The sequence below is a fragment of the Myotis yumanensis genome, unplaced genomic scaffold, assembly GCF_028538775.1.
Source record: "Myotis yumanensis isolate MYYU_CA2020_CCGP unplaced genomic scaffold, mMyoYum1.0.hap1 SCAF_11, whole genome shotgun sequence".
Classification (NCBI taxonomy): Eukaryota; Metazoa; Chordata; class Mammalia; order Chiroptera; family Vespertilionidae; genus Myotis; species Myotis yumanensis.
Window position 1 is genome coordinate 40,072,735 of NW_027223762.1, and position 21,342 is coordinate 40,094,076.

Below are 21,342 nucleotides of genomic sequence, written 5' to 3' on the forward strand. Positions count from 1 at the left end.
GCGCGCTGACTCTGATTTCGCGTTGCCATGGAGAGGAGCGCGCGCTGACTCTGACTTCTCCTAGGCGTAGAGTGGAGCGCGCTGACTCTGATTACGCGTTGGCGTAGAGAGGAGCGCGCATTGCCTTTCGGGATCGGTAGTTTTACTAGGGCGTCTCCGCTGGACCAGACAGGAGAAGGACGGCTCTACGGACTACAAGGTCCGGCGTCCTCCTAGCCAGGTGGGCGGTGGGAAGGGAAGGGGACGGGCTCAGCCGGGGTTTTAAACAGTAGTTGGCGTACTGGCAAAGGGGGAATCCTAGCTTGCGTCACTGGTCCAAGTGGAGAGGCGGGACTCGAGACGCGTCACTCGGGCCCCAGCTGCGGGAGAACTTGACACACCCGGGCCAATTTCAGCTCCCCCCAGTGTTTTTCCGGGGGGCCTGTCCAGGCTCCGCGCTTGTCCCTGGAAGGCGGAAACGGCTGCGGGGACCGTCTCCTGGCGGAGGGGCCTGATCCTCGCCGCCATGTCCGGGGGCTTTGAGCTGCAGCCGCGGGACGGCGGCCCCCGGGTGGCCCTGGCGCCCGGGGAGACGGTGATCGGCCGCGGGCCGCTGCTGGGAGTAAGTGTGCGAGGGCTCGGCCGGACCCGAGAGCCGTGCAGCGAACGATCTCGCTCGCTTCTGCGGCCCTTTCCCTCCTGAACCTATTCCCCATCACGCCGGCCATGTCTGGATTTTAAAAGTTTGGGGGCAGCACGTTTTTCACTCAACTTGAATCCACTCACACACGTTTCCCTTATGTTGCCTTTAAAAAGCACGGACTTGTGTTATCATCATTATCATCTCATCCGGTGGTCGGCAGACTGTGGCCCTGGGTCCAAATCCAGCCTGTTTTGGAATGGGCCTACGTCCTAAGAACTTTAAGTTTTAAAGTGGAAAATGTAAACAAACAAAGAACCTGTTAGCCTTTCAGGGGGAAGAATTGCTCCAAGGGCTGTGGATATTGCCTCTTGACTTGACAAACCACAATATTTATACTAGTTTCTGGCTCTTTATAGAAAAAAAAGTTTGCCAACCCCTGAAATTATCTTTTCTAGAATAATTTCTTTAACGTTTTTGGCCTCATTTCTGTGACTGATGGCCTCACTTTTATCGGAATAGTCTTTCAGTAGCTAACCCTTATGGGGTGTGTAGTGTTGCAGGCATACCAAGTTCTGTAATCCTTTCAAAACCAAGGGAGTTAGGTGCTCTTATTATCCTTATTGTTCAGATGAGACAATTGAGTTGTAGATCGGTTATTTAAAGGCCACATGTAAGGTTTTGGACACAGAGTGACACTAAGCTGTTTAATCTCCACCCTCTTTGGGATGTTTAAGAATTAGAAAAGTGGTCTGTTGCATTCTGAAATTTTGTAGCTCTCCTTCTAAATATGTACATGCATGTTTTCTTGATAGTCAACACTTCTTTTTTAGTGCCCACTTTGTGCAACACATTTTGTAGACTCTAGCACTGTGGGGCATCCAAATATGAGACATGGGATGATGCCCTCTAGTTTTCTCTTGGACGGTGGAGACAAACCTGTGCCAGTGAGCTAATGCCAGGGAATAATGGGTATGGACTGTTATCCTGGTTAACCTCCAGTGTCTAAATGGAACCATTGGTATTAGCGCAAGAACCCTTCTCCAAGCAGGATAAGTTGTGAGAAGGAAGTCAGTCCTAAAGGTGTGTGTGTGTGTGTGTGTGTGTGTGTGCGCGCGCGCGCGCGCGCGTGCGTGCGCGTTTAGTAAGGTTAAGTAAGAAAGTTGAAATTCACCCGTTCTTTATTTTTATTTTTTTACCTGGCAAATCGTTACTTAAATGTTTAAATAACATTGACAAAGGAAGAAGGGGAGAGAAAAGGATAGAGGGAGAGACAGAAATAGGGAAGAAAGAAGAGAGAAAAGGGGCGGTAGAGGACAAACCTCCCAGGCAGTTCCTTCAAATGTTTGTACAGCTTAATACTCTTAAATGAAAACTACTGGTTTATTTATTTATTTGTTTAAATATATATATATATATATATATATATATATATATATATTTGTTTTTAATTTAAATTCTTTATTGTTGAAAGTATTACATATGTCTCCTTTTCCCCCTATTTACCTCTCCCTGGAGGCTCCTACCCTCCTAGCACAGGCCCCACCCCCGCTTGTGTCTGTGTCCATTGGTTATGCTTATGTGCATGCATACAAGTCCTTTGGTTGGTCACTTACCTGCCCCCCCCCCCGCTTCCCTCTGAGGTTTAACAGTCTGTTCCATGCTTCTAGTCTCTTGATCTTATTTTGTTCATCAGTTAAAATATATTTTTACTGGTGGTCCAGTGCGGGGGGATGGGGGGTGTCCCTTAACCCGGCCTGCACCCTCTCCAATCTGGGACCCCTTGGGGGATGTCCGACTCCCGATCCCTGTGGGATCGTTTCTAAACTGGCAGTCGGACATCCCACTCGCAATCCGAGACCGCTGGCTCCTAACCATTCACCTGCCTGCCTGCCTGATTGCCCCTACCACTCTGCCTCCTGGCCTGATTGCCCCCAACTGCCCCCCGTTCCAGTCTGATCACCCCTAATTGCCCTCCCCGCTGTCCTGATCACCCCCAACTCCCCCCTCGCCAACCTGCTCGCCCCCAACTGCCCCCCCTGCCGCCAGCCTGCTTGCCCCCATTGCCCCCCACCCTGCCAGCTGACCTGATCTCCCCTAACTGCCTCTGCCTCAGCCCCGCCACCATGGCTTTGTCCGATAGGACGTCTGGTCTCCTGGTCTAATTGGGATATTACCCTTTTATTAGTATAGGTTGGTTTCAGAGAAGACAGGAGAGGGAGAGAGAAATAGAAATGTCAATGATGAGAGAGAATCATTGATCGGCTGCCTCCTGCATGCCTCGCACTGAGGATCGAGCTCACAACCTGGACATGTGCCCTGACCAGGAATCGAACCATGACCTCATAGTTCATAGGTTGACGCTTAAGCACCGAGCCATGCCAGCTGGGCAAAACTGTTGTTTTTTAAAAAATATATATTTTATTGATTTTTTTACAGAGAGAAAGGGAGAGGGATAGAGAGTTAGAAATATCGATGAGAGAGAAACATCGATCAGCTGCCTTCTGCACGCCCCGTACTGGGGATGTGCCCACAACCAAGGTACATGCCCTTGACCGGAATCGAACCGGGGACCCTTCAGTCCGCAGGCCAATGCTCTATCCACTGAGCCAAACCGGTCAGGGCTAAAACTACTGTTTTTGATTTCAAAATTTTCTTATTCTGTTTTGACAGCAGGAATTAGATGACATTCCTTTTTGATCTATTTTCCTCCAGGGAAATAGGACAGCACCAGATATCTATCTAGTGAGATTCCTACAGTAATTGAATCTACTGCTTTAATGAAAAAGAGAAGAGGTCCCCAGTTGGGGGTGGGGGAGTCATGGACTTTAGTGTGGACTCTTCAAGTGGCATCAGTTTACCACTTGTAAGAATGTTGTAAGTGTCCCACAAAGTTTCTACAAAGTAACTGCTCCTCATTCTGGCAACTCTGTACTGTTCCTGCTTGTGCAGAATCTCACTGGCTCTCTTGGAATGCTAGTCCTAACCTTGTCCAACAAGGTTTATCCCAAGGGAGTGTGCCAATCATTCCTAGCTGCTAGGTTTCGCTCCTTCCTTCCTTAATTATTGAGCCCAATACATGTCTGGCACATGATCTCATCCTTCCTGTTCTGTGTCTCAACCTCTCACTCTTCCAGTCCTCAAAAAAGAGTCTATTTGTACTTTAGGGTAAAAAGGATATAGAGTTTGCTTTTGGAAGTGCATTTTCACAAAGAAGCAGTGCTACCCATTGTTAAAACTTAAGGAGCAACATTCGTGGTGTTAACATTCTTCCTATTTAGTTGACTAATATTTTAGTAAACTCAGAAAATAGTTGATGAATATATACTAGAGTCAGATGGGAGGGATAAAAGAGAAACAAATCTTTACTCTCAAGAAACTTAAAGTTTAATAGGTATGAGAGACATAGAAGCAAGTAACTAAATAAGTCACAACCTCAAGTGGGACTGGAGCCAGTCAGGCAACCTGAGTGAGTGAACAGGAAGGAAGTAAGACTTACTCAATATGTCAGTGATTATGAAGTGTTAGAATAGGTAGAATTTTGGTTGGTGGAGAGTGGGTGGTAGGGAGGGAAGGTCCCTTTCAGACTAAAAGAATGTACCATTTCAGCCTCTAAGGCTTAAAAGTGTAGGCATATTGGATAATCAGATAAGTGCTGACTAGACTTGTGGGATAATCATTACAACAATGGTCCCATTTAACTTTTTACAGACAGTATTTTTATAGCACTTGTTAGTTAGCAGTTTTAGGCAGAATTGAGTTGAAAGTACAGAGTCCCATCTACCTCTGCCCCCCACCCCCATCTGCAGCCTCCCCCACTATCAACATCCTGTACGACAGTGCTATGTTCTATAAACTTATATTGACATGTCCTTATCGCTCAAAGTCCATAGTTTACAGTGGGGTTCAGTCTTTGTGTACATTCTATGGGTTTTGACAAATGTGTAATGACATGTATCCACCATTGTAGTACCACACAGAATAGTTTCACTGTCTGGAGAATCCTCTGTGTTCTGTCTATTCACCCTTCCTTTCCTTCCCAGCACCTGGCAACTAATGAACTGTTCACTGTCTCTATAGTTGTACCTCTTGCAGAATATCATATCATTGGAATCATGCAGTATGCATATGTGGACTTATCAGATTGGCTTCTTTTACTTAGTAATATGTACTTAAGGTTCCATAGCTTTTCATGGCTTTTTAATGATGAGTGATATTCCATTGTCTGGATGTTCTATAGTTTATCCATTTACCTACTGAAGGACATCTTGGTTACTTCCAAGTTTGACAGTTATGACGAAGGCTGTTTTAAACATCTATGAACAGGATTGTATGGTAAGAATGTATTTAGTTTTGTAAGAAACGGCCAACTGTCTTCCAAAGTGGCTATACTATTTGCATTTCTACCAGCGATGAATGAGAGTTCCATCCCAAATCTTCATCAGAGTTTGGTATTGTCAGTGTTTTGGCTTTGGGCCTTCGGGTAGGTGTGTAGTGTTACTTTTCTTATGTATATAAAAATTATCATCTGCCTTTTTTTTCATATGCCTTCATACTTCTGTATGAACTCCTTTCTCTAGTAACTTGATTCTGTAGGTGGTTTCTGGATATCTGTGTGTTTTTTAAGCTTTGAAGATGATTCTGTTATGAAACCGCAGTTCAACACCACTTCCAGACACACTATGAAGGATGCTTGGCACAGAATAGGTCTTGAAAGGTCTGCTGAACTGAACTAAATAAGTAACAATTAAGAAACTTTAATTCACCAGTCACAAATGAGGATTTAAATGCAGTTTTGTCCTCCTAAACTTTTCTTATGCATTTACTCACTATGTTGTCTCTGTCATAATATATTGATGATGAAGATGATGTTCTCACACTTGTATAGCGTTCACCCTGCAAGCTGTATTGCAAGCCAAATAGGTTAGGTGAGTTGAAATTTCAACAGCAGCAAGTCAGCACAGTTCCATCATATTGGCTAACAATTCAGCAACCTTGAATTAGGAGATCAGAAGGTATTGGATTTTACTTTAAAAAATCTACATGATCCACATTTCATCAGTATTGTGGATTAAATAGGTATTTGTGAGATAGCCTGATAACCTTACCATTTACCCTGTTATTCTTATGGAAAAGTATATTCACAAATTTCAAAAAACTGCTTCACCTCCAGTATACTAATAACCTTTGTAAGCTTATTTGTAAATTGGAGTCTGCCTAGAGCAGTGATGGCGAACCTTTTGAGCTCGGCGTGTCAGCATTTTGAAAAACCCTAACTTAACTCTGGTGCCGTGTCACATATAGAAATTTTTTGATATTTGCAACCATAGTAAAACAAAGACTTATATTTTTGATATTTATTTTATATATTTAAATACCATTTAACAAAGAAAAATCAACCAAAAAAATGAGTTTGTGTGTCACCTCTGACATGCGTGTCATATGTTCACCATCACTGGCTTAGAGAGCTTATGGCCAAAATCAAATATATTTTCTCAAAGTTGTCCTTTCTTTTCTTTTTTTTAATAATATATATTTCTATTGATTTCAGAGAGGAAGGGAGAGGGAGAAAGAGATAGAAACATCAGTTATTGGCGCCTCCTGCACGCCCCCTATTGGGGATTGTGCCTGCAACCTGCATGTTCCCTGACTGGGAATTGAACCAGGACCTCCTGGTTCATAGGTGGATACTCAACCACTGAGCCATACCCATCAGACCAAAGTTGTCTTTTCTTAATATCATAAATTGCACTTGGGTAAATTCCAAGTGAAATAATAAACATCTTATGTCAATTAGCTTTTGCTCTTATGAGGAATAAGATAAACTAATGTAAAGTTATGGTTGAGTCTCGGTGTTGGTGATTGAGCTTTGGAGTGTATGCTGGACCCCATACTGGGATGCTCTCTAGATAAGAAAACTTTATGGCTTGAAGACTGCTTTATAGTAGCCAGCCTGTTCAATTCAGGTCTTAATTTTAGATTTTATTGACTTTACACATGCAAACACACACACACACACACACACACACACAACACACACACGCTCTTTGAGGAATTTTATGCAAATCATGCCTAAACTAGATCTTGTTCTTCTTTGGGTTTATGTATTTTCCCATAAAACATACTCAGATCTCAGGTGGTTTTCTATTTTCTCTACCATGAAAGTTTGAATTGGTGTATTTTTTATTAATTGTTGATAGAGCAAACTAGATATTCTTATGTGAAAACACTGAAAATTATAAAGTACTGTACAAGGAAATTGTTATTCTCTGTGGCCTTAGTGGGCTATGTAATTTATACTGGAAAAACAACAACACACAAACAAACAAATTTTACCTCTTCTCTCTTCTTACATATATAGGAAGCAGGCTAAATGTGAACATTGAATTATTGAGTTATATTTGTCTATGATATTCAGAAATTGCTCTGGGAAAATATCTTAAGAAAAATTAACTGGTGTTGGTTTTTCTGTAAATACATATAGGCAAAGATGAAATGAGTGGTACCATTCTATTCTATCTATTTCAGGGTCCAGTAGCTATTCTGCTTTTACTTTATTTGGGTTTATTTTTAGGATTTTGGAAATAATAAACAAATAGGTTGGAGACCTTGATTCAAAACATCTAAGCATTTCTCCTGGTAGCATAAGAAAATCTTCATTTTGTTTGACTCCAATAAATGCCAAAAATGAATATGTGGCAAACAAGTCACAAACAGTTCCTTTATGTCTCTCTTTTCTTCTGGCACAAACTTTTGATCATAATGCATGAAACATTCAATTCAAAACCAGAAAATCAAAGATAAGGGAACCACTTTGTATCAATTCAGAGGTTATATAAAAACAGAGAACCATGCCCCCAGTCAAGAAACAATGTGAAGAATTTTAGTAAGAGGTATTTTTATAGTACCTGAAGAAAACTGCTGTCACTTTAGTGCTGCTTATGGAGGAGAAGAGTGACTTAAGCATTATCCTTCAGCCTGGGTATCCATCAGAGTTTCTTTTCTGAGTTCCTGCCACATGATACCCAATTCTTTTAATAATAAAGTTCTTGTTCTGGAGTACTCAGTTTAGTTAGTTTTTCTGTTTATTAATATTCTTTCTCTAAATGGCTGAGCATAAATAATTTGTTATTAGATGTCTAGTATCAACATAACAGTTGCTAAAGTAATGGGTATTAATCATAATTGCTCTTGGCTGGAAGTAACACAAAAGTGTAGATGGCAGCTTAATCAAATAGGTTTTTCTTCTGTAATAGAGAATCACAGGGGCAGTCAGTCAGGGCTGCTGCAGCTACTCCAGGAATGGGCTCTTCTGTGCTCCTTGCTCAGCCTTTGCATGTGGTTTTCATGTCTGTAGTCGTGGATGGCTGCTGTACTTTGAGGAATCACATTTAAGCAGGAGGAGAGAAAGGCAGAGGGCAAAAGGTGCATGCCAGTTGAGCCAGGTCCTTTTTATTGGGAAGACAATCTTTCCAGAATCTCTACTCTGTTTTAAAATATAGATTTTATGGTTTTAATCAGGTATGGTGAGGCCAACTGATCAGGAGATGATTGCCATTGAAAAGACAATTTATTACTCACAGTTCCCAAGGCAAAGAAGGGCACACCATGCAGGGCCACACTAGGGAACCCTAGGTCAGTGGAAGGCAGAAGGTGGAGAGAGCTAGGGCAACTGGAGGGGAAAGCCTTTATTGTGGCTTTCTTCTGAATGAATGGGCAAGGCAAGGAAGCAGGTTTAGGATGGACTGGTTTGAATAATTTTATTGAACTGAGGTCCCTTGGGGCTGCCCTTAGTTGTCTGATGCCTAGCCCTGTGGTGATTAGGGCAGTGTAAGAGCCAGGTAAAGCCAGGGGATTGGGGGTTAGGTTTTGGATTGGTTAGTTTGCATATGAAATGTGCACTTACAGGAGAGTCACTCATTTATTATCTCTAAGAATCCCATAACCCCGGGAGGGGTAGTTCTTTCCTTGTCAGTAATGCCCTAGGTATCAAAGCAGAAGATTCAGAAGCTAGAAAATGTGGTTAAAACACAATCCCTCTTATATCCTTTGTTAGAACTGTGTTTGTTGTCCATCCGTCACTACAAAGAATTCTGGGCACATTGTTACCCGAATAAATTGGAGTACTATTAGTACTGAAGAAGAAATGAGTAGATATTGATTAAGCAACTAGTAGCATTTGCTACACAGTGTCACATGGGAAGAATTAGCATCTAAAAAGTATAGGTGTAGTTTAAATTGTGAGTTGCAAATTCAAATGCCACCAGAGGCCAGGTATGCCATAAAGAGTAAAGTGGGCTCAGTGGAAGATTACAGGGAGTGCTGGTGAGATGGAGGGTGCGTATACTCTTCAAAGTAAAAATGAAAAAACAATGTGATTTGTGGCCCATTAGCTATTAGTTGTGGTGCCTACTTAAATTACATGTAATAGAAAGATGCTTATTAATTTTACTGAAAACACTATAAATAGAAATATACTATATTTATCATGTTATTTAGCAATCATGTACACTACATTTTCTAGTTAACTTGATGGTAACTCTTAAGTACCAACATTTTTGAAATATTAGTTATTTTTTCCTGAACTTTTCATTTTGAAAGATTTCAGACCTACAGAAAAGTTGAAAGAATAGTACAATGAACACACATATATCCTAACTTAGGTTAACTAATAGTTAACATATTGTTTTATTTACTTTGTCTTTTTCTTTCTCTTGAACCCATTTGAAAGTATTCTACACTTGTTATGGCACTTTATCTCTAAGTATGTCAACACGTTTTACCTAAGAACAAGGATGTTTCTACATAAATAGAAAATAAATACACACATTCGAGAAATTTGTAACTGTAATACATTTTAATATTCCACATTCAGTTTTATCCTACTTTTCCAATAATGTCTTTTTTTTAGCATTTAAAACAATTGAGGATCCAATCAAATATTATCTGGTCCTAGCTGTTTTGGTTCAGTGGATAGAGTGTCGGCCGGCAGACTGAAGGTTTCCGGATTTTATTCTGGTCAAGGGCACGTACCTCAGTTGCAGGCTTGATCCCTGGCCCTGGTTGGGACACATGCAGGAGGCAGCCAATTGATGTATCTCTCTCACATAGATGTTTCTCTCTTCTGTTTCTTCACCTCCCTAACACTCTCTAAAAATCAATGAAAAAAATATCCTTGGGTGAGGATTAACAACAATATATATATATATATATATAATCTGTAATCTAGACCTATTCTGTCTTTCATAGCACTAATGCTTTAGGAGTCCAGGCCAGTGACTTCATAGAATGCCCACAAGTTTGATTTGAATGATTGTTTCCACATAGTTAGACTCAGGTTAAGCATTCTGGGTAAGAGTATTCCATAGGTGATGTGAACTGGGAGCAGCATGTCAGGAGGCCCAGCTCTTGGTTGTTCTGTTTGCTGTGATGTTATTAGTGTGATGAGTTGGGGAAGGTGGTGCCAGACTTCTCCCAGTGAAGAGGACATTCCCTTTGTGAGTAGTCTGTGGAGTGATGCCTTGAGACTTCATGAATATTGTTTCCCATCAAGCTTTCACCTGAAAATTAACACTCATTGATCCTTTACTGAGTTAGCTCATACTTTGGTGGTTACAAAATAGTGATTTTTGGGGTCCTTTTTTTTCTTCTACATTAGCAGGCATTGTTTTATAAAGAAAGGCTTTTCCTCCCAGCCCTAGCCCCAGCCCCTTTTCTTGAGTTCAGTATGAATTTATGGATTATTTTTGTATTGTTTGTATTATATTCCATTATAATCATTATTCATATTGATGCCCAAGTTATTCCCAGTTTTGCTGGCCGTCTGAACTGCTGGATGTGAGATGTGTTTTCAGCATTTCCCACTCAAGGTGTGACTTCTCTTCTGGGAGTGATATTATCTGTGACTCACTGTCCTCTCTTCTCTTTTTCTTTTTCTCCCAGTTGCCACCTGTCAGTTGCAGCATAGATCCTAAAGCTTGATCTTCTGCATTTGATGTCTCTTTCCCCTCTTACATGTAAATTAAAGTTTGTGGTGATGTCTGTCTCCTAGTACTTTAGATGTGTGATATAGTTGGTTTTATTTGCTTTATTTATTGATCTTAGATATGGTGGGAGGTATGTGGTATGATTAGGATTTTTATGTGGCTACAATTATTCTATATGAAACTGGAATTCCGTGATTTTAACTATTTTTATGGCTAAGATACCAAAATGTCTGACTTTCAAATGAAGTTTTCATTTATTGATGACTCCTATAATCAATAAGAAAACTTGGGGTAAGACTTTAGTACCTTTTGAATGATGTTATGTCATTTGTCCCTACTCTCAATAGCTTCTAGCCAGCATATTCTTTTTGAATCCTGGGGTTTCTTTGTTTTTCTATAGCCTTTCTCTTTCCACTTGCAGACCAACATTAGTCATTTCTCCTATCCCCACCCCATTGTCAATGCTTTGCTTACTAAACCCTGTCCACTTTATTCTCTACTGTGAATAGAGAATTGGGAATTTAGATAACACATCTTGTTAGACTTGGGTATGACCGTTAGAATAAATAGGACCAAGTGAGAAATGAGGCCTCTTGGAGCTTTATTTAGAGCTTAAATTTTCTCAGAATGTCTACTTGCTGGTTAAATAGCCATTCTGCTTTATTTCCAGTTTTGTTCGTATATTGTAGTAAATAATCTAAAAAATAATGTTTAACCTAATGATGATGAGGGCAGTACAGTGTTAGGAGCAAAGGTATCTCTAGAATCAGATTCTGTGAGTTCAAATCCTGGTTCCACTGTTCATTGGCTACGTAACTTAACGTAGTTGCCTAATCTCTCCATACTGCCATTTCTCATCTATAAAGATGAAGATAATAGTATCTTCTTCACAGATTTTGTGAAGATTAAAAAGGATAATACATGGTATGTATAGTGTTCTTGATACATGATTGCTGTTACAGTTAATATATTAATAACAATGTGTGGATATTCATTCTGCACAAGGAGCAGTGATCAACTGTTAAAGTAAGTAGGTCCTAAGATATTTAGGATAATTTATTTGTGACCTATCTTCCACCTACCACCCACCCTTCTCACCCCATCCTGAAATTAAAATAAGCTTTAATGATAATTTATTAAACCTTTAAGCTTTCCATTGAGAAAACATAATATTTTTAAAACTTACTCATTTGTTAGAGGTATGGTTTAGAAGGGACAATTGTAGCTAAGTGCCTGAGGGATGTTAATTTCAAAGACTTTAAAGCACTTTTTTGGTTCTTTATAGAGATGCACATCTAGCTATGAAATTACATTGTGTGGAGTCATATGACCACTAGAGGTCATATTATACTTTTATATTATTTAAAAATCGTTCTTGCTGGTGTGTCTGTCAGTGAAGCCTACTTCAGACAGCTAGGAAGAGTCTATTATTGCTTCCTGAAAAAATATAGATTGGAAAAAAAGAAACCCAAGCTGGACAATTACAAGAATCATCATTATGTGTTATGGTTTTATGTTTGACAGTTTATTACTCTACTAGAGGCCTGGTGTATGAAATTTGTGCATGGGAAGGGGGATCCCTCAGCCCAGCCTGCACCCTCTCGCAATCAGGGACCTTTCAGGGCATGTCCAACTGCTGGTTTAGGCCCGATCCTGCAGGAATCCCTGCGGAATCGGGCCTAAACCGGCAGTTGAACATCCCTCTTACAATCCGGGACCGCTGGCTCCTAACCGCTCACTTGCCTGCCTGATTGCCCCTAACCACCTCTGCTTGCCTGTCTGATCACCCCTAACCACTCACCTGCCTGCCTGATTGTCCCTAACCACCTCTGCTTGCCTGCCTCATCACCCCTAACCGCCTCTGCCTACCTGTCTGATCTTCCCTAACTACTAGCCTGCCTGACTGATTGCCCCTAACCACTCTCCTGCCTGCCTCATTGCCCCTAACCACTCGCCTGCCTGCCTGATCACCCCTAACTGCCTCTGCTTGCCTGCCTGCCTGATCACCCCTAACTGCCTCTGCTTGCCTGCCTGCCTGATCACCTCTAACTGCTCACTGGGGTGCGGGGCCAGCCAGAGCGAGGGGCTGTGATCGTTCTGGTTGTCCCACCATTTTGCTCGCTGGGCTTTTATTATATAGGATAGTATTGGTTAGCAAATTGACTTGTATTGTTGAACTTAACAATGAGATCTTAGTATTCAAGTTAGAAATATAAACTTCTTACTCTCAGCCACAGAATGATTTGCATTTATTGAAACTATGTCTGAATGATTACATGTAGATGTAGAATCACATGAATATTTCCTCACATATTTTTATTAATAACAGTATGAATTTGGAGGACTACCTACTCAAAAATGACGTACAGAAGTTACTTAAATTCTTTAAGCTTTCAATTTCCAAATATGTAAAATGTGAATAATAGCTATAACAGTATTGAGTACTGTTTATAGTGAATCTCAACACTTAAGTGAAAGCTGTATGCAAATGGTAAAGTGGGTTACCCGATAACTGCTGTTGATTTTGGCCCACTAAGGTACATTATTGGGAAGATTATAGGAACTTTTGAATTTCTATCCTTTCTTTTCTGGTAGGATACGTTATAGTTTATATTTATGTTTCTGAAATAACCATAGTGGCTACTTTTAATAGGGCTGCCTTTAAGATACTTAGTTCAATGAAGGCCTGAGAGGGGGCAAGAGTGAGGAGGAGGGGTGATAATGGGGGAAAGAGAGAGCATCTGTAATATTTTCAACAATAAAAAAGATACTTTATTTTAGAAAATATTCTAAATATTAACTTGCAGCTGTGTGGAAAATTTATGGATGTGGAATTCATTCTGCTGTGATGCTTGATGTTACTACTTTTTAGTTACAGTCTTAAGTGTGGAACTGCTCTCTGGCTTAAAAAAATGGGTATTGATTCCTGGTAGTTTCACATTTTGCCAGGTTTTGCAAATCTAATGGATTTAATTGAATTTAGGCATTGCTGTAGTTTCTGCTTTTACCTATAATTTTGGTTTTGATGTGGGTAAATGATAGATAACAAGGTTACCATAAGATGGACCAAATATTTATCCTAAATTGTTGCTTGAAATGTTGTCATATGAATCAGCCACAAATGACAAAGATAAGCTGAACTATTGTGTTTATAGCCATGCAGCCAGGGCTTGATTGGCAATTTTAGCATTTAAAGTGCAAACAGTTTTTAAACTTTTGTATGCAGAAATGATTGTGAGCATAAGTAGAGCACTATTGGTTCAAACACAGAAAGCAAATTTATATATTAGATGATAGTCTCGTCTTCACTGTAAACATTTGATTGTCACTACTCCCTCTCCTACCTTCCTGTTGTCTTAAGTAGTGCTGATGGCTCCAGAGCTCAAACGCAGGTCTGCTTGACCCCAAAGCCTATAGCCTTACCTTTTACACGTAGTAGACTGCTGCTTTTTAAAAAAATATATATTTTATTGATTTTTTACAGAGAGGAAGGGAGAGGGATAGAGAGTTAGAAACATCAATGAAAGAGGAACATTGATCAGCTGCCTCCTGCACACTCCTCCTGGGGAAGTGCCCGCAACCCAGGTACATGCCCTTGACCGGGATCGAACCCGGGACCTTTCAGTCCGAAGGCTGATGCTCTATCCACTGAGCCAAACCGGTTTCGGCTAGACTGCTGCTTTTAAAAGCTGTTGGTCATCATAACCTACACTACATTTCCTGTAATTGAAATATTTTCTAATAAGTACATATTATATAGATTTTTTCTCATTTTATGAATATTATTGATAAGAATCCCCACTAAATGTCTGCCTTGAATGGAAACCATCATGTAGGTTTTGGGATCTGTTAGATTGCAAGCTTGACTCTCTGCTCAGCCATTTATTCTTCTCTGAATTTGGGCAGATCTCTTAATCTCTGAGTTGTTTTGTTTTTTTGTTCAATGAGGACAATCATGGTTTGTTGTAGTTGTTATTGTTGTTTTTTGGGGAGGTGGCTGTATTTGAAATTTTTATTTTTTTCCCCTGTAGATAACAGACAAGAGAGTGTCCAGAAGACATGCGATTCTTGAGGTGGTCGGTGGTCAGCTTCGAATCAAACCGGTAAATACGTTAATGATACATTTTAACGTTTTGTCTCTCACTTTTTCCCAGCTTCGGATCAGAGGGGCTTATTTTTTAAGTTATGGAAATAGGAAATTAATGTCAAAACATATCCTTCTTATTGCCAGGAGATAATTGGGAGAGAAAGATCAAACTATTTACCTTCTCTCCTATAGGGCAGTGTTACATTTACACAGAATTTAATGAAAGATTACTACCAGTTCACATGTACATGATTATTTTGTTCATGACTGGGTATTACAAATAAGATCCTATAAAAAAAACCTCATAACTAAGGGGGTGGGGTAGTGACCAAAGTCACTTTAAGTGTTATAGAGTTATATTTTAATAGATTTCTATACCTCTATGTGTAGAGTTGACTATTTCTAAAATTTAGACCTTATTCAACTGTAGGATTTTAAAAATAATTGTAATTTGAAAGTTCCTGTTAAGGGCTAGAATTTTAATTACTTGCTTTTAGTTTAAGCACTGATATGTTGTAGGGAAAGCAGGTTCTGAGAATATACTATGTGATCATTCCTTTTCATTTGCAGAATCTATTGCAGTGATTCCCAAAGTGGGCACTACCGCCCCCTGGTAGGCGCTGCAGCGATCCAGGGGGGCGGTGATGGCCACAGGTGCATTTGGGGGCGATGAGTAACTGCTATTAAAATAAAAAAAAAATTAATTTCCAGGGGCTGAGTAATATTTTTTCTGGAAAGGGGGCGGTAGGCCAAATAAGTTTGGGAACCACTGATCTATTGTATAGGAGAATGAAATATGTGTATGAAGATCCATTTATTTTAGACTTGATGCTGGTGTGTTAAAATTATTAATATGGAATGAATTTCATTAATTTATAACATTTAAAAACCTACATGTATGTTCATCTTAATATGTATAACTTCCTGTTGTTTTATTAGTTCTTTTTTTAATACAGATAGTACTTTTATTATCCTATGTTGAACTATCTTCAAATTTGAGAAATATACTTTTAATTCTAGTATTCAATGAATTCACACCACCTCAGCCTTAAATAAATACTTTTAAAGAAAGTTTGTATCTCATTCTACATTGTCTTAGTGTCTTGAAAAGTGCTAATATCTGTAATCGGCATTCTTGGGGGGGCCCCTTTATTTACCATCAGTTATTTGTCTTTGAGTCCAACTATCTTATTCTTCATAGTGAGACTTACTAGACCATAAGCTTGTTGAATATAGGGACACTGACTAAATCTTCATATCTCTAGAATCTAGCATAATAGTTAATATTTATTCAGTTCATGAGTAAATGCTGCAGTGAGAACTACAAGTGGCATTTCTAGGAGTGGGGATATCATGGATTTTTATAAAAGTATTAGAGGCCCAGTGTATGAGATTCATGCACTCGGGGGAGGGGGGAAGGACCCTCAGCCCAGCCTGTGCCCTTTCACAGTCCAGGACCCCTCAGGGGACATCCCCAGAGGGGTCCATAGAGCTGCCACAGAGGTAGGAGAAGTTCCTGCCACTGCCGCTACGCTCACCAGCTGTGAGCCCGGCTTCTGGCTGAGTGGTGCACCCCCTGTGGGAGCGTACTGACCACCAGAGCAGCTCCTGCGTTAAGCATCTGCCCCCTGGTGGTCAATGTGCATCATAGCGACTAGTTGTTCCACTGTTCAGGCAATTTGCATATTAGTCTTTTATTATATAGGAGACCTAGAGGCCCGGTGCACAAAATTCGTGCCTGGGTAGGGTCCCTAGGCCTGGCCTGTGGTCAGGGCTGATCTTCCCTGGCTGCCAGCAGCCGGCCCTCCCCCTTCTGCTGCCACCAGTCGCCCTCTGTGTGTGGGGTGATCGGTGGGGGGATAGGGGCCCCGGCACCACCCGCGTCTGCCTCCACCCACCCCTAGTTTCCTGTTCCTCATCGGGCAATCAGAGCCTGCTGGCTGGGGGAAGGACCAAGAGGTTAGCTGGCAGGCCCCCAGGCCTGCGGGCTGGGGGCAGCTCCTGCGTTGAGCGCCTGCCCCCTGGTGGTCACTGTGCATCATAGCGACTGGTTGTTCTGCCGTTTGGTCGATTTGCATGTTAGCCTTTTATTATATAGGACTAGAGGCCCGGTGCACAAAAATTTGTGCACTCGGGGGGGTCCCTCAGCCTGGCCTGTGCCCTCTCGCAGTCTGAGACCCCTCAGGGGATGACCATTTGCTGTCTTAGGCCCGCTCCCTGGGGGATTGGGCCTAAGCTGGCAGTCAGACATCACTCTGGCAGCCCAGGAGCCCTCGGGGGATGTCCACTTGCCAGCGGGGAGCAGGCCTAAACTGCAGTCGGACATCCTTAGCGCTGCTGAGGAGGCAGGAGAGGCTCCCACCACCAGCACTGTACTGGCAGCCGACAGCCTGGCTTGTGGCTGAGCAGAGCTCCCTGTGTGGGAGGGCACTGACCACCAGGGGGAAGCTCCTGCATTGAGCGTCTGCCCCCTGGTGGCCAGTGTGTGTCATAGTGACCAGTGATTCCCAGTTGCTCTGCTGTTAGGGTCAATTTGCATATTACCCTTTTATTATATAGGATAGAGGCCTGGTGTATGGGAGGGGGCCAGCTGGTTTGCCCTGAAGGGTGTCCTGGATCAGGGTGGGGGTCCTTCTGGGGTGCCTGGCCAGCCTGGGTGAGGGGCTGAGGGCCGTTTTCAGACTGGCCACATCCCCTTCAGGTGGGGGTCCCTGCTGGAGTGCCTGGCCAGCCTGGGTGAGGGGCTGAGGGCTGTTTTTAGGCTGGCCACACCCCCTTCAGGGTGGGGGGGGGGTCCTGCTGGAATGCCTGGTCAGTCTGGGTGAGGGATGGATGGCTGTTTGCAGGCTGGCCAAGCCCACAGTGGGGACCCTCACCCCATGAGGGTGTGGCCATCCTAGGTGAGGGGCTGATGGCTGTTTGCAGGCTGGCCATGGCCCCCAGACACCCAAGCTCACAGTGGAGGCTGGCTGGAAGCAGGTATCTGGGGTTTATTTATCTGATATAATTGAAACTTTGTTGCCTTCAGCGGAGGTCACAGCCAGCCAGGGCAGGCAGGAAGCTTGGCTTCCTCCATCGCCAGGGCAACCAAGCCTCCTGCTTGCTCCAGCTCTGTGGTTTCTTTTTATAGTTACTTTTTAAATAAGCCACCCCCATCTTGGTTGGGTTAATTTGCATATAGTCACTCTGATTGGCTGGTGGGCGTGGCTTGGGGCATAGCAGAGGTATGGTCAATTTGCATGTTTCTCTTTTATTAGATTAGATAGTTTCAATTAAATTCCCATTTCCTTGAAATAGATTTATTTATTTATTCATCTACTTATTGTAGCTGTACCTACAAGGTGCAATTTAGAGAAATACTAGTATTGAGAAATTCTAAAACTGACTTTTTTTTTCTTTTTAAAAATTGACTTTGTTAATAGAAGTTTTAGAGATCTTGAAAGTAGTGAGAATGAGGAGAACAAGTGATTTCTAGTTCATTTATTTTAATGTACACTACATATTTTTATTTGCTATGCTAAAGCAATTTAAATATACAAGTGTAATAAAGAGTTGAGAGATAAATTTTAGCTTAAAACATTATAAAATTATGTAAATGAATACAGCAAATGTTTTATTATGAAGGTCCCTTCTGTATACTGTATGCTTCAAATTATGTTTAAATGATTAAATATATTTTCTGCTCTCCTTCAATTTAGAAAGCTAATCTAATAAGAAGTAGCTTTGACTATGATAGATGAATGCAATTAAGCAATTACTAATTTGTACTTTTAAATTTGTCTTTTTTCTCTCTAATATTTTCCTCTAAAAGTCTCTGCTGTTAGTAGTTCTTGGAAGTAGTGCATGAGGAGATAATGTTAGCTCATGAGAAGATAATGATTTTTTTTTCAAATTTAAGCTAGTCTGATATCAGCAGGGAGAAAATACATTATAAAGGCCAAATGATAATATTCTCTATAAATGACTTTATCACCAATGGTTTGTTATGTCCTCAGGGTGAACTCATGGCTGTCAATGCTTTTATTTCATTTTAATAGAATCTTACTCTTTTTGGTTCTTAGTGATCAAGAGAAGATATATAGATATGTAAAAATTGTATGATATATTTTTGTCTTCATTTGGTATCGATCTTCAAAATACACATATTTGGGTGATTGCGGTTTTTTCTATTGCGCAATAAAATTCTTGAATTGTGATTGTTTTTCTTCCCATAAAATTTTGAGTGTACTTATAAAATAGCTATACAATACTGCAGTAGCTTTTCCACAACTTTTGCAAAAGAGAGAGAATTCTTTCTAAATTAAAAAATAGCAACATTGAAAATAAGAGGAACCTATTTTTTTGGGTACAAAGCAATCTTTCATTAATATTTGATGATAACTCCAAGAGTAAACTATAGAAAATTTACTATATTTTAGTTCCATTTATTCAGGGATAATGTATCTTTTGCACCAATTCTACAATAATAACATCTCGTTAGGTTCACCTTTATAATCTCAGGGATATGTTAAAAGGCACACAACAATGATATGATTCTGATATGGCAGTTCATATCTTCCATTCACTGTGGGCTTGGGTTTGCCTGCCCTTGCCTGTCTCAGGAGTCAAAGTTAAACTAACCTCATGAAGGAATTTGAGAGACTTCCATCTTTTTTAGTCTTGGAAGAGTTTGAATATTCAAAAAATTCTTTAAAACTTGGGTCTGGTTTTTGGAGGGATTCGAAAGATTTTTAATTATTAATTGTATTTTTTAAATATTATAGGTCAAATTCAATCGTCTTTTCTTTTTATAGTTACTTTTTAAACAAGCCACCCCCATACACACATAAACATCCATTTTTAAAAGTGTTGTTTATATTCTTAAAGATAATTGTCAATTTTGGCGCAAATCTATTGGCATAAAGTATTTATAGTATTTTATTATTGTCCACATTTTCCTTTATATGTAGTTATGTCATTGTTTTTCTCCAAATTTTTTGTATGTACATGTATGTCTTCTCTCTTTGTATTTATTAATATTGTTAGATTTTTAAAAACTATCTGTTGAACTTCATGTGTGGCTTTTTAGTTGGAGTGTATATAGTTTAACATTGATTTTTAAAACATATTCAATGAATTATATTGATTTAGGTATAAGTTATAGGACCAAACATTAGAGTTTTTGGAATATTATTTTTTGCTCTTAGTTCTGGGATTCCCCGTATGAATAGTTTTAGGAAAAGAAAAAGGATGATCATAGACCACACACATTGGTCTGTTATTTTTGTGGCTGAATTTGCTAAATGCTTGATATTTAACCTCCTAAAATTTAAATAAGCGCTTTAACGTAAAAAAAAAAATACTCAAACTGAATGTTTTCTTAACTTTGGGTTTGTGATGCATTTTTTAAAAAATTATTTTTATTGTTGAAAATATTACAGATGTCTCTCCATTTCCCCCTTTTGACCTATCTATCCCCCCACCCAACCCCCTGCCAAATGTAATTAATTTCCTTTTAAAAGTATTTTATGTTTTCTACTCTTAGAATTTTATACCTTGTATTTAATGTTTGTAAATTTAGGACTATACCATTATTTAATGTTTAGAGATTCATTTCAGTTTCTAAAATACTCATGAATAACAACATGATCATCTACACTAATAAAAGAGAAACATGGTAATTAGCGTAGGACTGCTACCCTTCCCATTGGCTAATCAGCATATCCTTATGCAAATTAACTGTCAGCCAAGATGGCGGCCGGCAGCCATGCACTGAAGCGAACAGGGAGGCTTGCTTGCTCCAGTGACGGCTGACTCTAACGTTCCCCGCCTGAGTTGCCGGCCTCTCAGCTGCAACTCTAAGCAACTATGTACTATGTTGCAAATAAGAGGCTAAACAAAACCCCAGAAAACTGCTTTCAGTCAGCCAGGTTCAGCCAGCCGGACCGCAACATTGTATCAAATACAGAAGGAAAAACAAAGGCCAGAAACCGGCTTTCAGCAGCCGAGGCCTCGGAGCTAAAGCTGGCCCAGAATAAAAAAAAAAAAAAAGAAAAAAAGGAGCTGTGGGGAGCTTTAGTCACCCTCCAGCCAGAAAACGGCCCTCAGCCCCTCAGCCAGACTGGCCAGGCTCCCCAGTGGGGACCCCCAGCCTGATCGAGGACACCCTTCAGGGAAAACCAGCCGGCCCCCACCCGTGCACCAGGCCTCTATTCTATATAGTAAAAGGGTAATATGCCTCCCGGCACCGGGATCAGCGGAGCCGCGAGGCCTCCCGGCACCAGGATCAGCGTGACAGGGGGCAGCGCCCAAACCCCCTGATTGCCCTGCGGCTCTGTGAGTGACAGGAGGCGGGGCCACAACCTCCCTATCCGCCCTGCTCTGTTCGTGACAGGGGAAGGCGCCCCAACCCCCTGATCAGCCCTGCTCTGTGCCTGATAGGGGGGAGCTCCCCAACCCCCTGCTCGCCCTGCGGCTCTGTGTGTGACAGGGGGGAGCTCCCCAACCCCCTGATCGCCCTGCGGCTCTGTGTGTGACAGGGTGAAGCGCCCCAATCCCCTGATCGGCCCTGCTCTGTGCGTGACAGGGGGTGGCGCCGCAACCTCCCCATTGACCCTGCCTTGAGTGTGACAGGAGGTGGTGCCCCAACCCCCCAATCGGCCCTACCCTGA

General features: G+C 41.2%; 1 protein-coding gene across 2 annotated transcripts in view; it reads left to right on the forward strand.

The window, feature by feature from the left end:
* The first annotated feature begins 376 nt into the window (after positions 1-376).
* APLF (aprataxin and PNKP like factor) overlaps positions 377-21,342 on the forward strand; it is a 65,015-nt gene continuing 44,049 nt past the window's right edge. For both annotated transcript variants that reach the window (XM_070429374.1, XM_070429375.1), the window contains exons 1-2: positions 377-601; positions 14,637-14,708. In XM_070429374.1, coding sequence (XP_070285475.1) covers positions 506-601; positions 14,637-14,708 — 168 coding nt within the window. In that variant the 5' untranslated portion in view covers positions 377-505. The remainder of the gene's footprint in view (positions 602-14,636; positions 14,709-21,342) is intronic.